At 48.6% G+C, this 17,377-nt stretch overlaps 1 protein-coding gene across 2 annotated transcripts in view; it reads right to left on the minus strand.

The window, feature by feature from the left end:
- Positions 1–15,233, minus strand: part of B4GALT1 (beta-1,4-galactosyltransferase 1) — a 52,475-nt gene extending 37,242 nt beyond the window's left edge. Inside the window, exon 1 of one of the 2 annotated variants that reach the window (XM_084775721.1) lies at positions 14,592–15,233. In XM_084775721.1, coding sequence (XP_084631847.1) covers positions 14,592–15,015 — 424 coding nt within the window. In that variant the 5' untranslated portion in view covers positions 15,016–15,233. The remainder of the gene's footprint in view (positions 1–14,591) is intronic. The other variant, XM_084775720.1, reaches the window with a different exon arrangement.
- Between the last annotated feature and the right edge of the window lie 2,144 nt (positions 15,234–17,377).

Here is a 17,377-nt window from a genome sequence, read left to right on the forward strand (position 1 = left end):
TCCAAGAATGTCACCCAAGGGAGTAACGTCTCAAAAATGTACCACAACTGAAATAACAAGCTTATGCCCTACAAAATGTGCTCAAGGTTCCGATGGTGAAGCCTGGAATGAAGACCACTAAGAGTAGCAGTGAGCTTAGTAAACAGGCAGGGGCTGAGGCAGGAGGATTATGAACTGCAGGTCAGCCTAGACTACATAACAAAAACTAAAGGAACTGAGAGAAGGGAAAACGTCATCGGAGTATATCATATGAGAAAATTTTTAATTAGAAAAGTAAAATTGTGTTATTAAGGAAACAGTTAAGCCTGGTGGTGGTGGCACACGCCTTTAATCCCAGCACTTAAGGCAGAAGCAGGCAGATCTCTGAGTTGGAGGCCAGCCTGGTCTACAGAACAAGTCCCAGGACAGGCAAGGCTACACAGAGAAACAATGTCTAGAAAAAAAATCATAAATAAGTAAATAAACAAATGAACAAACAAAATTTAAAAGCTAAAAAAATACTAGGCAGCCACAATCAGGTTAATTATAGGCAAAATTATACTTTGGAAGGTAATGGACAGAAACAGATGACTATAAATTAGTTTCAGAGATCCACCTACCTTTGCCTCCCAAGTGCTGGGATTACAGGTGTACGCCACCAACGCCCGGCTACACATATATTTCAAAGTAGAAGTTTTGTTCCAGTGGCAGGGAAAATTTTTTAAAATATTTAATGTGGTACCTTTACATTTTCAACTATAAAGGAAAGAGAGCCCATAAAGCAAAAATCAAAGACAGGACAAGTAAGTGGGAGGGAAGCGATGGCTTAGTGGGAAAAGGGCCTGCTGAGCAAGCCTGATGATCTGAGTTCAAACCCCCAGCATCCTATAAAAGTCAGGCATGGTGGCACATGTCTGTAACCTTAATGCTGGGAAGAATGAGATAAGTAGGACCCTGAGCTGCCAGCCGACTACCCAGTAAACTCAAGATTTAATGAGACCTACTTAAAAACTAAACTGGAGAAATACGAGGAAGACTTAGGACTCCAATCTCTAGACTCCATACACACACACACACACACACACACACACACGCGCGCGCCCGCGCACTCATACTCAGGAGGCAGGCTGAGGGTGTGGCTCAGTGGTAAAATGTCTAGAACATACAAGGTTTCCAATTCAATTCCTGACCCCTGATAAGGGGGAAATTCATCAAAAACAAGAATTATGAACTGGGCGTGATGGCACATGCCTTTAATTCCAGCATTTGGGAGACAGCGGCTACCAACTGTAGCCATAAGGTTATTGTGTAATTATTTTTGTTTTTAAAGATTTATTTATTATGTATACAGTATGCATCAGATCACATTATAGATGGTTGTGAGCCACCATGTGGTTACTGGGAATTGAACTCAGGACCTCTGGAATAACAGTCAGTGCTCCTAACCCCTGAGCCATCTCTCCAGCCCCTTGTGTAATTCAAATGCTGATGTCTGTATACCACCCACCATATCTTGTTGCAAGTCTTGTTCTGAGACTCTCTTGTCTCCATGTTATGTAAACACTGCTCTCCAGTTGTCCCCTGGTGTGCTGATAAAGCCAATTGCTGAGCAGGGGAGAGAACAGGGCTGGACTTCCTGCCGGCCAGGGGAGGAGGAGCTAGAGGAGGAAGTAGGGGATTCAGCCACCAGCAGAGAGGTCCAGGGGACATCAGGAGACAGAGCTGGAACAGGGGAAGCTACAAAGTACAAGTATCTCTGGGATGTAAGCTGGGAGGAAGCCAAGTGAACTTAGAGGGTTAAGAATAGAGTAATAACTGCTCAGTTATTGTATTGTGAAGCTTATTATTAAACACATATAAAAGAGTCTCAATTCTTTGTATGACAGCCAGGTTAAGAAACTGAGAAATAAACCAGTTTTATAAAAATAACTTTTACTTTGCATTTCTCTGATGACTAAAAACATTGAGAATTTCTTTAAGTGTTTCTCAGCCATTCGATATTCCTCTGTTGAGAATTCTCTGTTTAGTTCTGAGCCCCATTTCTCAATTGGGTTATTTGATTTAGTGGTGTTTAATTTCTTGAGTTCTTTATATAGTTTGGATATTATATCTTTGTCAGATGTAGGGTTGGTGAAGATCTTTTCCCAGTCTGTAGGCTGTCGCTTTGTTCTGTTGACAGTGTCTCCTGCCTTACAGAAGTTTCTCAGCCTCATGAGGTCCCATTTATTAATTGTTGACCTTAAAGCCTGGGCTGTTGGTGTTCTGCTCAGGAAGTTGTCTCCCGTGCCAATGTGTTCCAGGTTCTTCTCCACTTTTTATTCTAACCGATTTAGTGTCTCTGGTTTTATGTTGTGGTCTTTAATCCACTTGGACTTGAGTTTCGTGCATGGTGACAAATTTGGGTCTAATTGCATTTTTCTACATGTAGACAACCAGTTAGACCAGCACCATTTGTTGAAGATGCTACCCTTGTTCCATTGAATACATTTGGCTTCTTTGTCAAAAATCAAGTGACTATATATGTGTGGATTTGTATCTGGGTCTTCGATTCGATTCCATTGATCAACCAGCCTATTGCTGTGCCAGTATCATGCTATTTTAATTACTATTGCTCTATAGTACAGCTTGAGATCAGGTATGAAGATTCCTCCTGAGGATCTTTTATTGTATAGGATTGTTTTAGTTATTCTGGGTTTTTTGTCTTTCCATATGAAGTTGAGAATTGACCTTTCAATGTCTTTAAAAAATTGTATAGGTATTTTGATAGGGATTGCATTGAATCTGTAAATTGCTTTTGGTAAAATGGCCATTTTTACTATGCTAATTCTCCTGATCCATGAACAAGGGAGATCCCTCCATCTTCTCATGCCATCTTCAATCTCTTTCTTCAGGGACTTAAAGTTTTTTTCAAACAAGTCCTTCTCTTGCTTGGTTAGAGTAACTCCTAGATATTTTATACTGCTTGTGGCTAATGTGAAAGGTATAGATTTCCTAATTTCTTCCTCTGTAAGACTGTCATCTGTATATAGGAAGGCTACTGATTTTTTTGAGTTAATTTTGTATCCAGCCAGTTTGCTGTTTGTGTTTATCATCTGTAGGAGTTCTCTGGTGGAATTTTGGGGGTCACTTATGTACACCATTATATAATCTGCAAATAGGGATTATTTGACTTCTTCCTTTCCCATCTGGATCCCCTTGATCTCCTTTTGTTGTCTTATTGCTCTGGCTAGAAATTTAAGAACTATATTGAAGAGATATGGAGATAGTGGGCAGTCTTGTCTGGTCCCCGATTTTAGAGGAATTTCCTTGAGTATCTCTCCATTTAATTTGCTGTTAGTTATTGACTTACACCCATCAGAATGGCTTAGATAAAAAATTCAAGTGACACCATATGCTGGCGAGGATGTGGGGAGAGAGGAACACTCCTTCATTGCTGGTGGGAATGCAAACTAGTACAACCACTTTGGAAATCTATCTGGTGCTATCTCAGAAAAATGGGAATAGGGCTTCCTCAAGACCCAGATATTCGACTCCTTGGAATATACCCAGAAGAAACTCCAGCACACAACAGGGACATGTGCTCAACCATGTTCATAGAGGCCTTATTCATAATAGCCAGAACATGGAAACAGCTTAAGTGTCCCCCAGTAGAAGATTGGATAAAAAAAAAAAACTGTGGTACATTTATACTATGGAATACTATTCAGCTATTAAAAACAAGGAATTTCCGAAATTTGTGGACAAATGGATTGAACTAGAAATGATAATGAGTGAGTTAACAGAAAGACTCAAATAGTATATACTCATATCTGCATACTAGCCCAAGGGGTATGTCCCATAAAAGTCTTCCTTATCAGGAAAGTGAGACAGAGGGGAGGACATCCTCTTGGGACTTTAGGTGAGAGAAACATGGGAGAATAGGGAAATAGAAGGATCCAGAGGGTCCTAGAAACCTACAAGAAGAACATTATGACGTGCGGATCTGGGCCAAGGGGTCCTGCTCAAACTATGGCACCAGCCAAGGACAATACGCGCAGTAAACATCAAACCCTTACCCAGATCTAGCCAATGGACAGGACATTCTCCAGTTGAGTGGAGAGTGGAGACTGACTTACACACAAACTCTGGTGCCCCATATTTGACCACGTCCCCTGGATGGGGAGACCTGGTGGCACTCAGAGGAAGGATAGTAGGCTACCAAGAAGAGACTTGATACCCTATGAGCATATACAGGGGGAGGAGGTCCCCCTCAGTCACAGTCATAGGGGAGGGGAGTAAGGGGAAAATGGGAGGGAGGGAGGGAGGAATGGGAGGATACAAGGGATGGGATAACTACTGAGATGTAATATGAATGAACTAATTAAAAAAAAACTTTTACAACAAAACAAGTCCAGGGCAGCCAGAGCTATTATACAGAGAAACCATGTCTCAAACAAAACAAAAATTATAGTAGCCCCGCCTTATTCAGGTTCCCAGCCCATTCTAGTAATATCTTCTGTCTGAAAATACTACATGGAAAATCTCAGAAGTAATTCACCATTCTTAAATAACTTTTATTACAACATATTGGCAACAATTATAAAATTTCTCCATTTTTATTGCTATTGTCTCTTACTATGCTTGATTTAGAAATTAAGGTTTGGCCAGGTAGTGGTGGCGCACGCCTTTAATCCAAGTACTCGGGAGGCAGAGACAGGTGGATCTCTGTGAGTTCAAGGTCAGCCTGGTCTACAAAGAGAGTACAGGATAGCCAAGGCTCCAGAAAAACCCTGTCTCACAAAGAAAGAAAGAAAGAAAGAAAGGAAGGGAGGAAGAAAGAAAGGAAGGAAGGAAGGAAGGAAGGAAGGAAGAAAGAAAGGAAGGAAGGAAGGAAGGAAGGAAGGAAGGAAGGAAGGAAGGTTTGTCTTGGGCAAATGGGGGTCAGTACAATTTGTGTGGCCTTGGTATACCCAAGGGACTATATAGTATTTCTACTATCAATGATAAGCAACACCTTCAGAGCTTCACATATGTTAGGCAGTATTTCAGGCAATTTCATAGCCACCTCCTAACCCTCTCATCTCTTAAGGAGATACCATTCCTATCCCCATTTTACACATGAGAACACTGAGGCACATATAGTAACAGCCTTCTCACATACTCCTAGCTGCCTAGGATGACAGAGACATTCCTCACTTCGGGGTTTTTTTTTTGTTTTTTTTTTTTTTTTGGTTTTTCTGAGACAGGGTTTCTCTGTGTAGCCTTGGCTGTCCTGGACTTGCTTTGTAGACCAGGCTGGCCTCGAACTCACATCGATCCGCCTGCCTCTGCCTCCCGAGTGCTGGGATTAAAGGCGTGAGCCACCAACGCCCGGCGCCTCACTTCATTTTATAAAGTCATTTTCTTTTGGTTGGTGTCTGTGTGAGTGCATACTCTATGTGTGCAAGTGCCCACAGAGGGCAAGAGAGCATCAGATCCCAGGAGCCAGAGTTACAGGTGCCTGTGACCCGCCAGTGCTGGTGCCGGGAACCAAACTTGGATCCTTGGGACGAGCAGCACACGCTTAACTGGTGCTCCATCTCTCCAGCCCCCTTGCTCCATTTCTCACCTGCTAAAATCATCATGCCTGTTTGACAGAGATGACAGACTCCTCAGAAGAAGCCTCACCACAGATGCTCTGAAAGTAGTGGGCGGTGAGCTTCACCAAGAATTAATTCACAAGGCCTCTCACACTGCACACAGAGCTACTACTTTTATACACACACGCCACCAGGATTTAGGAAGCGGAGAAAAACAGTCCGCTTGAACTTCAGAGTCTAGATCAGTCTAACACCAAAGAGGCAGAACTCTGAATCCACAGCTGGTCCAGGCGTGCCCCTGCCCTCTGCAGACTGTGCAACAATTCTTTCTTTGCTTTTTATTTTTCAAGACAGGGTTTCTCTGTGTAGCCCTGGCTGTCCTGGACTCACTTTGTAGACCAGGCTGGCCTCGAACTCACAGCGATCCACCTGCCTCTGCCTCCCGAGTGCTGGGATTAAAGGCGTGCACCACCACGCTCGGCTTGCACAGCCATTCTTGAGGCCCTTCCTCCCCCCCCCCCCCCCCCCGAGGTCCCTCGGCCTTCTGCATCCTACAGCAGTGCCCAACAGTCTGAACTGCACCACGGCCGCTCTTTTATCTTATTGCACCCCCTCTGCCTGCACTTCCGTTTATCCCTTACCCTGTGGGTAACTATTCGCAGCAGCTGGAGATTTGACTGTGTAACAGCAACGAGAAGAAACCATGGGCTGTTTCCAGCAATACCCCCAGCCCACCACAACACGGCAGGGTGTTCAGGCAGGCTGAGACAGACAGGGCGCCAGCAACAGTGTGTGTTCCCGCCCCTTGGTTTCTGCAGCTGGCCCCAGTCCATTTTACTCCCTGCCCCTTGGAGCCCCTGAACGTCAAGGCCTCTGCACGTGGCTGGCCAAGAGTCACCCATAACTTTTGCACTTCATATAATACAGTTCCCTATAAAAATCTGCCGTAAAGCAAGTCAGTCCATGTCTGTCCCTGCCCTTGGGGGTCTTTCTTAAATATGTCAGCCAGCAGGGCCTCTGTTCAGAATGCCTACAGTGCTTATCCGAATATAAGAAGCCACCAGGCTATATCCCCGGGCTTGTCTAAGACCAACGCCGGCTTCTCTGAGTCTCCCTTATCTTAGAGTCCCTGTCTGTCTGTCCGTCTCTTTTTTCAAGCTGTTGGTGTCTTGTCACACCAGCAGCAGCTCTGTGGTTTCACGGTGTCAAAGTCAAAAGGGTATTAAGCAAAGGAGGGAGGAACTTCTAAAGGAAATGGTAAAGGCAGTTTTCGAATGAGCTCTGTCGTTGGGCCAAGCACTTACTAAAGGCCCTGCTAGGCCCCTCCAGGCTCACATGGAAAGGCAGGAAGGAGCCTGACCCTAGACGCTGCGTGCATGGCTCAAGCTGGTCCGGCAGAACCCTGCCCCTGCCGTCACCCTTCCTCTAACCCCCAAAGCTCAGCGAGATGCACCCTAGCAGAGTCTCCACACCAAGCATCCCCCTCAGAAGAGAATCTAGCTCCACTGAGGGCATTCAACATGGAATAATAACATCACAATATACGCCCTGGGAACAGCCAGGCATAGCAGTCTGAGGCTTTACTGACGTAATCCACCACATCCTCATAGAAAGCCAGCCTCTGCTGCTCTCCCAGGCTTCCCTTAAGAGAATTCCCGGAAACGTAACAGATTCTCACTCCCCAGCCCCTCCCTAGAACTCAGGAACATGTGGTAGTAGAAAAAGAATGTCGCATGTTTCAGAATTGGATTTGCTGCCTCATCTGTGTCACATCTCGATGACGTCAACAACGCTGGGTTAGCCCAGTAGTATGCATCCAGCACTCAGCCCTGGAGCCATATTAGGCCATATAAGCCCACCCAGGGATTTGGCAGCTAAGGAAAGTGGAGAAGTCACTGAGGAAGCATGGTCCCAGGTCGCAGTCACAGCAGACCTCTGCTCAGGCAGATCTACAGATGTGCTCACCACTGTCCACTGGCCCTGCCCCAGACGCTTCCTGAACCTGCTCTCTTTTTGATTAGAATTCTAGACATATCATTCCACATAAGTGATAGTCATTTGACAGCATTGTGCAAACCTGTAATTTTCCATCACACTTAACCCTTTGTAAGGAGGCGTGAAACCTAGTACTCCTCAAAAGAAAAAAAAAAAGAGAGAGAAAAAAGCTCCACCATACAAAAAGTACAGTTTTGTGCACGAGACTCACCACATCACCAGGAAAACAAAAAATACACCTATCTAACAACAACCAAGTGATAAGAAAGCTACGCTTAGGTGCTCTTGTCACTTATTGGTTAGTTATGTTTTATTATTTTCTTGCAGCGCTGGGGCCAAGCCTGGGGCCTCACACCTACGAGCGATCACCCTTCTGCTGAACTGCATCCCCATCCTACCTCTGTGATGTGTTTAAAAAGATGCAGGACTAACACTGAACCAGAACCTTAATGAAAAAAGCATGATCACCAGGCATGTACATGAATTTATATCCGTTTCTTCCTCTTGTAAAGATATCAGCTTTAACTGATTTACCTAACACTGAGGGCTTAGTTAGGATTTCTATAGCCTGATAAAGACCATGACCAAAGGCTACTTGGGGAGGGGGGTTTATTTCATCTTACAGCTAGCCACGGGGAGATGCTGCACACCGGCTGCTCCTTCCTCATGGCTTTCTTATACACCCGAGACCACCTGTCCGGTGTGGGACCACCCACAATGGACTGGGCCCTCCCACATACGTTAATTGCTAAGAAAAAACGCACCACAGCTTACTCAGAGACTAATCTGGTAGGAGCATTTGCTCAATAGAGGTTCTCTCTTCCCAAAGATTTAAGTTTGTGTCAAGTGACATAAAAATTAGCCAGTATCTAAGTACGATGCCACCACACCTGGAGTTCAAGCCCTAGGGAAGTTGAAGCAGAAGTTAAAATCCTAGGTGACTTTGCCAGATATCGTAAAAAAAATAAATAAATAAATAAATAAATAAAATACACACACACACACACACACACACACACACACACACACATATACACAAGGCATCAACTATATTCTTATTCTTTTTTTTTTTTTGAGACAGGGTTTCTCTGTGTAGCCTTGGCTGTCCTGAACTCACTTTGTAGACCAGGCCGGCCTCGAACTCACAGCGATCAGCCCGCCTCTGCCTCCCAAGTGCTGAGATTAAAGGCGTGCGCCACCACTGCCTGGCTCAACTATATTCTTAAACACGCAAAAAGAAAAGACTAATAGAAAATAGGAGTGTCTGTCTATCTTAGGTGAAAAAATGTGAGTATGGTTTTCTTTCTTTAACTTTGCAAATTATTTTCTTTTTTTTTAAGATGTCCAAATTTTATTTTATTAATTTATTCTTATTACATCTCAATTGTTATCCCATCCCTTGTATCCTCCCATCCCTCCCTCCCTCCCATTTTCCCCTTACTCCCCTCTCCAATGACTGTGACTGAGGGGGACCTCCTCCCCCTTTATATGCTCATAGGGTATCAAGTCTCTTCTTGGTAGCCTGCTATCCTTCCTCTGAGTGCCACCAGGTCTCCCCATCCAGGGTACGTGGTTGCACATTATTTTCAATGTGCCTGGTTTTTTGTTTGCATGTTTTCAGAGTTGGGGGATCATTAAATCTAGGACTTCACAGAAGTGTTCTTCACTGTTATACACCCCTACCCCCGATCACTCTCCACAAACAGAATGATTACTCCCACCCTGAAAAAGAAAAGAGAAGAAGGCCTTTAATCCCAGCACTCGGGAGGCAGAGGCAGGCAGATGGCTGTGAGTTCGAGGCCAGCCTGGTCTACAGAGCGAGTCCAGGACAGCCAAGGCTACACAGAGAAACCCTGTCTCAAAAGACCAAAAAAACAAAACAAAACAAAAGAAAGAAAAGAGAAGAAGGCAAAATAACGAAGAACCACAGCCTTTGTCCTGACACCTATGAGGCAAGTCACTATAGTTACACAACACACCCAGGACATACTTGAAATCACTGCCAAACAATTCGATAACAGCCCCTGGCCCCTATTTGTATAAGGAAGTGGAGGGCTGAGGCCCAGCTGAAAACATGGAAGCTGCACACCGAGCATGACTCACTCCTCTGTCTTCTAATGACGAATCCCTTCAGGCCACGTTCACCTAGAACCAGCTCAGGCCAAACCACAGCAGCCCTCTAACCCAGAAGCCTCTCTCTGACTTTCAGACAGGCCTTGGAGAACTCTCCTCAGGACAATGGCACCCGCACCTCACCCTGCACAGACCCAGACAAACAAGGCTCAACAAACAAGGCTCCACAACCGAGGTCTTTTCAGTCACAGCTGCAATCAGCTTTCAGGAGACTTTGCCTAGTTGAGATACAAGAAGGCTATCTCTATAGACAGCATCAAGTTCAAACCCATGCCTTGCTATGGTCCTTCAGTTTACAGGGGCAGGCTGGCCACTGGCTCAGGGGACACATCAGCTATGGCAGAATCAAATGTAAAGTCACCACAGTGCCAGAGTCTCCGAGGATTTGAACCAAAATGGAAGTCACTTTGTTGTAAAGCCATTCCAGAGCGGGGGAGATGGCCCAGCGGGTAAAGCTCTTGCTGTGAAATCCTGAGACCCTGAATTTGAATCCCCGTGGGAAAGCCAGACCACAGCATGTCTGTATTCCCAGTGCTCCTACAGCAAGCCTGGGAGGTGGAGACCGGAGACTCCTGAGCAGCCCATGGGACAGGTTCCCTGCTGTGCGCAGCAGCAAACAAGGTGTAAGCAAGAACCACTAATACCTGAAACTGTCCTGTGACCCCTCCGAGAGTACCATTGCAAGCATGCCTACACACACACACACACACACATACACACACACACACACACACACACACACACACACACACACACTTCTTTTCCTCATAAACGATTACCACTCCACTGCATTAAAAACCCTGCAAGGTGCAAGTGGACATTGATTTCGGCAGAATTCCAATCTCGCCTAGCAGGAATGGGAACAGGTGAAGGAATTACCAGGTTAGACCAAAACATAGCTAGGCCACTGTCACAGAGACCCTCTGTCCACTGCCGCGGTCACAGAGACCCTCGGTCCACCGAGCCCAAGATTAAGCTGCTCACTGTGCTTCCAAAGTCTGACCGTCCCAGGGCAGAGCCTGTGGGAGAGCTCAGAGTGCTCCATCATTCGCAAGCCCTAAATTAGCCTGGAAATCCCTACCCTGCTGCTCCTCAAAGACCATAATACCCAGGCAGATGGCTGTTGATATCTCATTATGATTATTATAAAGCAGCAGGTTAAGATTACCCAGCAGAGCTAATGGACGGCTTCAGGGAAAAGGAAAAAATTTTCACACAATCAAATAAAACCAGGACAGAAGAATTCTGGTATTAAACCTGAGTTTCTTTCTGAACGAATGTAAGGTAGGATAGAGTACTAGAGAAAGGGACACACACACACACACACACACACACACACACACACACACACACACAGGGGGGGGGGGGGGGTGGCAGAAACATTAGTGCTCATCGGATGCCCTTCTGCCAAAGGTGGCTCCCACACTTGTTCAGAACCTGGGATATTTCTCCCTAGTTCTGGGATTAAGTCCAAGGCCTTATATATGCAAGCACTAAGCCACATCCCTAGCAAGTGTAGAATAAATGACAGGTGGGATTACATCTCACACTATTTGGGAGAAACTAACAGGTTTCACCATGAAAAAGATCCAAACTGTCATGGATGGTATTTCTGAATGACCTTGGTAATCAGGTTTCTGTTTTATGGCCGCCTGACTGCCTGAGCTGGGAAGAGTTGAGGCCTTGCCATGCTTTTCCTGGGATGTACATCTCTGCTCCGGGTTGCTTAGGGTATGTCTAATATGATGGTTAGATAAAGACAGTGCGATCTGTGTGTACATCCATAAATTATGGCCTCCAGAGAAAACACACACACACACACACACACACACACACACACACACACACAAACCTTCCCTTTGCACAAATGAAGGGTATCTCCTTAAAGCACAGTTGGGCAAGAGGAGCCTCTGAGGTTTCAGCTGCCCAGAACTCACTGCCCCCTTGAAGGATTTGCTCTATTTGTTCTAGGTCCCCGCTGAGCGGGCCAGCCCGGCTCCCCCAAATCAATCCTGCCTCTCACGCTCTCCGTCTTCTCTACAAACACCACACCCAATGTGTCTGTGCCACAGCCAGTCAAATCTTGTTGAGCTGTGCCAAACTGGAGCAGATAAAACATTCTGGAAAAAGATAAACATTCCGGGAAAGAACCACAAGGCTTGCGGCTCCTCCCACCTCAGGCAAACATCCAGGTGACCAGAAAGGAGCACCTCTTCGACAGTCAGCGGCAGAGTGCGTGGTGCACAGTTACCTGAGGCCTGTCACAGGGCTAGAGAAAAAAGCCTGAGCTCACTCACTAGAGCTCTCTGGGCAAGTTGGAGAGCTTTTCAGGCAAGGCCAGCTAGCGCCCCCACCTCCGTAGGCCACACTGGGGGGCCAGGGACTTGCACAAGCCCCACAGAAGAAAGGAGTCCCCACCACCACGAAATACAGTCTGCCCCAGTCGCGCACATTGCCGAAGCACAGTGCTAACCTCAGGCTATCTAAAGTCCACGCAAACGTTCTGACTAACCAAAGACAGGTTAGAACAGCCGCCTATATCAGCAACCTGGTCTGGCCCCTTACCACTTCAACGTCACCAGCTATCAACTGAAAAGGATCCAAGCCACCTGGCTTAGACTGCTGGACACCAGAAAGTAGAGGAAAGTTAGGGAAAGGAAGTGCAAGTAGTGAAAAGGCCACTTCGCTAACCTCCAGGGATGCTTTCTCCCACCAAACCTCAAAACCACCACCGCCTAGGGCTTTGGCTGACACCTGCCCAGTGGGAACAGATGGGCCTGACCCACCCTACGCACGCACGCACGCACGCACGCGCACACACGCACACAGTTAAAGCTTTCTTGAGGTTCCTCCTGCCAGGAAACACCCTCCAAAAGCTGCACCTAATCATTCAAATCTAAGGACTCAATTTATAAAATTCATAAAACAAAACAAACAAAAAACCTTTCACCCCGTTTCTGAGGTTGTAGCCTCAGCAGCAGCCCAAACATCAGTCCCATGCAAGTCACATCAAAGTAGCCAGGCTAGAAAAGGACCAGCCTCTGGCTCCACAGTCTAAAAATGTTCTCTCTCAGAAAAGACCTTTTCCAGCTTCCTATTTCAGAATCAATGTAGCAACACACATTACCAAACCAAGCCTAACAGAACTATAGTTACCACTGTCGCTGGACTCCTTTAAACCACTATAAACGTGGGTACTAGTTTTCTTTTTGAGACAGAGTCTGATGTATCCCCAGGCTAGCCTCCAACTTACTACACGGCAGAGGATGACCTTGAACTTCTGATCTATCCTGCTGCCTCCACCTCTCATGTGTTTCCGGCATGTACAGCCATGCAGTTGTATGTGCGGGGGTCAAACCCAAGGCTTTCTGCATGCTAGGCAAGCACTCCACCTGGGCCTGGCCTAGGGTAGTTCATTTTACTAATTAATTTGTCTCTTCCCCACCCCACTTCCTCTCCTGCATTAATGCTCAGGCAACAACCAAAAACAAAAGCAAAAGGGCCCAGACACTCCATGGTGTGGGGGACTCCTCTCCTCCTCTGTGCTGTTTGCTGCCATGGGACTGGCACTTCAAATCCTCCAGCTGGGTTGCTGACTGTTTGCTATCTTGTATGGAGCGCCTACGGTGTCCACAATCTCAGTGAGTCCTAAAATAACCTGTGGGGTGAGCTCAGACAAGGCCACTTCACACACTAGGGAGGGACACTAACTCTTAACAGGCTTTTAGTTTGGGTCATTTAAATATTCTACTTTACTCTCTGCAGGACTGACTATTCCTGTTCCTCAGATTAACAACCAAGTCCAGAGGAATTCAACTTTCTGCTCATGTTTGGCCAATTCCAAGAACTTCCTCCCAAACTTGATACGAAAATATTGAAGTAATTACTGGGGAAATTGAGCAAGAGACTATAGGAGGGCCTGCTCTGCCACAGCTCTCTGGAACGTGTCGAAACTCCTGGCACGCTGCCTGGCTGTTCCTGGGGAGGTGGGGGTTCACTTGGACCACATTCTCCAAAACCTGGCATTAGAAATGAGCAGCCACCTGGCTGGTAAAGGCGGAAACAACCTGTGGTCTGCAGGTCAAACCGAGGTCTACCCTGGGACGCTCTCCTAGTATAAGAAACGAAAACCCATGGACCTGGTACCCTGCCCGGTGAAGGCCAGGGTTCAGATCAGCTGGGCAATTAATGTCAGAAAAGTGCAGTCCCCCCCACCCCCACCCCCAGCGATCTGGTTAATTTTAGCCCTCCAGTCCCCCAGAGTCCTTAGGCCCCTCCTCTGCCCCTGGAGAGGGCCCAGCTCGCTTTGGTTAAAGAGGAACCTTGAGGAGGAAGAACCCAGGGTGGGAGACAGAAGGCGCCTTTGGCCCAGGACTAGCAGGAAATCAAGCCCACAACTGTAGCAACTTTCTAAAAAGTTCGCTCTCGTTATTTAAATCCTTAGTTACAGTGTTTCGTTTATTCCTTCAAAGCAACTGCCTAAAGCCATGCGGTGTGTCGGCTCCATTTACCAGAAAGAACCCTTAAAGAGAAAGTTAAGCCACTTGTTCAAAGGCGGGCTGGAGGCTGGTGGCTGAAGGAGATGGTTTGCTCACTGCCGGTCCTGTCCCGGTGTTGCTACAGGTAGGAAAAGTCTAAACTGACCCCAACTTCAAAACTTCCTGAGCCCTGGGCCAGAACAAGGGTGTCCCCAGGGCCTTCCCTGGTGCCGGGGGCCAGAAGAGCTTGCGGTCTTCCCAACAGGGCCCCAGCCTCTTGAGACACCAACCAAGCTCTCTTTTAGTTGAGCCCGGAAGCCCATCTTGGGGATTATGGGCTCTGAACCAAACCTGGAGGCTGGCAGTCCTGAGAGATCTTAAGGTAACGTCCTGGGAACCCCGGTGGAGGAAATCCGAGGAGCCCATGTCCTCGGATCCTAGTTCTTACCGAGCAGCGGGGACTCCTCAGGGCAAGCGGGCAGCGACAGCAGTGCTGTGGTGGTGGGCACTGGAGCCGAAGTCAAGTTGCTCTTCAGGCCGGGGCCAGAAGCCGCACCAGGAGAGCTGGAGTCGGGACCCGGGTGAGGCATCAGGGAGACGCCTAAAGGAGGCGGCGGCGGCCGCAAGCCCCGGGGCCGGAGCTCTCCCGAGGGCTGCCTGCTGGCGGTGGCGGCGCCGTTCGTGCCGCCCTGGAGCGTGGAGGAGACTCCCACCAGCTGGGGCAGACGGCTCAGGTCCCGGCCCGAGAGATAATAGAGCAGGGTGAGGCCGAGGTGCAGCGCGCAGACGGCCACGAGCAGGCGGCAGGCCCGCTGCAGGGTCGCGCCCGGCATCGCCGCGCTGCCGCCCAGGAGCGGCTCACGAAACCTCATCTTCCCGCCGCGGCTTTAAGAGGGGGTGGGCTACGGTTCAGAGGAGGACGGCCCGCCCGCAGGCCGCCCGCCAGGCTCTACCCGACCGCAGCGATCGAGGGAGGGGCCGGGGAGGAGGGGGCTAGAAGCGCGGCGGCGACTGCCCGAGGCGGAAAGCCGACACCCCGGGCCGCGGTACTCTAGAGAGATCAGCAGGGCACCACCGGCGCGGAGGGGCACGGGGCGGGGCCTGGGTGGGGGCGTGGCCTATGATGGGGGCGGGGCCCCGACCGGGTTTCCCGAAGGCGAAGTGAGCAGAACCTGAGGGGGCGGGACCTGAGGGGCGGGGCCGCAACGCGGGTCTTCTGAGTGGGGGGCGGAGCTTGAGGGACAAGGCTTGGGGAGGGGACTGAGGGGCGGAACCTTCAGCCGGGATTTTTCTGGCCGTTAGGGGAGGGCGGGGCTTGAGGGGCGGGGCCTGAGGGGCGGGGCCTCGGGAGGGTGGGATACAAGACGCCCCGGCTCTTTAGGACTAAACGTGGCGCTCCGCCAGCCCGACTACATCCTTGGGTTGAACCGGCATCTCACGCCCAGAGGCGTTCAGCTTTTCTTCCATAGCCGTCACCATGGGGCTTAACTCTCTCCCAAACCGCGCCTCTTCGTTCAAACGAGATGCTCTCGGCGGCCCCACCACTTCCTGGCGTACCCAAAGTCTCGGGTGTGGGCCTGGGACAGCAGCGCGTGAGGCCAGGAGGGCTGGCGGGTGGCCCTGGGGGTAGTGAGAAGCTGGAGCGGAGAAAGGTCGTCTAGGAAACCGGCTGCGAGGCCAGCGGACCGATTCTCTGGGGCGTTCCAAAGATCCTATTAGCCTAGCTGGGTCTGCTTGCCTGTGAGGGGCTAGCAAGGGGGAGCGGCTTATTGGGAGTCTTGCTAGGGAAATGACCAAGTTGCCTTACTCTTACTCCCACTTTGGTGTTTGCCGAGTTTGGGAAACGCAGGGGGTCAGCCCAACTTGGTTCTGGGTGCCACAGAGCTTCTGTTGCGTGCTGCCGGAAGAGGAGACTCGTGCGTGTGGGGATGGGCCTGGCAGCTGCTTTAATTCCCAAGCTTGCGTGCAGAACAGCCCCCAATTTGCAGAGTTCAGGAATCCGAGATCGGTCAGTGCACACCTGTAATACCGGACTCTGGTTGCGGAGACTGGAAAAGCCAGAGTTTGGAGTCAGGCGGGACTACACAGCACACAGAGTTCACTGGGTACCGGGAGAAAATAGGATTGCTTGTAAGATCTCACAGCTGATGAGCTGTGGAACTCGGGCTCCTGAACACTTTGTCACTACACACTCCTTTACTCCTTGTTGATTTTAAGGTGGCGCCTGGAATGCCTGAGAGGCTTAAGCCCCTGAGGCCTTGACCACAAGACTTCTGACCCACCTGTCCTTGAATATAGTGAGAACCTTTAGGACAAGGAATGCTAACTAGTTCTAGCTACTCCTGTATTTGGCGAGTTTATTGTCAACCAGTATATGCCACGAAATAGGGGTAGTTAACTCTCTCTTCATGGGTGAGAAAGCAGGCTGAGTAGTTTGACATATGGTTGCAGTCGTGCAAACTGCACTTTTGTTCGCCTGACTTCCTGACCACCCCTCTGGCCTCTATTTGGACTGCTCCTCCCCTGTTTGTTGATGACATCTTTAGGCTCTTTTAGATCTGTACTCCTTCCTTAGGTGTTGGCACCACGAATTTCTGTCTCCAGCCACATCTCTTCACTAGCAGCCCCCCTTCCTGTACCATCTCAACGGAAGGAGTCCTGCCCACAACAACTTAACCCCTACATTCCACGCCCCCCTCGTCTCCCTCAGAGAGAGGCACCATTGTGATCCCAGTACCCTAACACCCAAACTTGAAAGCTGTCCTTGCTCTCCCAAATGCCCTTCCCAGTCCCCTGAGCACATCTCTTACTGTTACCTTCAAACACCACCTGCAACTCTGTTGCAATCGCCACAAGCCAAGCCTCTATCATCCTGGCCTGGGCTGTAAGGTTGCCTTCTAAGCAGTTACCTGTTTCCACCCCTCCCCTAGGTGTCTTTTCTTCCTGTCTCAGGACATTTGTGCTTTACCTGAGCTATTCTTCCCTCAGTTCATTCAGAGTCCTCAAATGCTACCTTGTGGAAAAGACCCTCTTGGACTACTCTATTGCTCTTGCAAAATCTGCTCAACCTGCTTGAGTTGTTTTCTGTTTTGAGATTAGGATCTCTCTGCATTAGTCCTGGGTGCTCTCAAACTTAGCATCTTCCTGCCTCAGCCTCACCAATCTGACATAAGTAGGCCTACGTTACTATGACCAGGAATACCTGTGAGCATCCATCTTTCTGTCTGTCTTCCT

This window comes from Acomys minous (genome assembly GCF_964271855.1).
Source record: "Acomys minous genome assembly, chromosome: 1".
In the NCBI taxonomy this organism is placed as follows: domain Eukaryota; kingdom Metazoa; phylum Chordata; class Mammalia; order Rodentia; family Muridae; genus Acomys; species Acomys minous.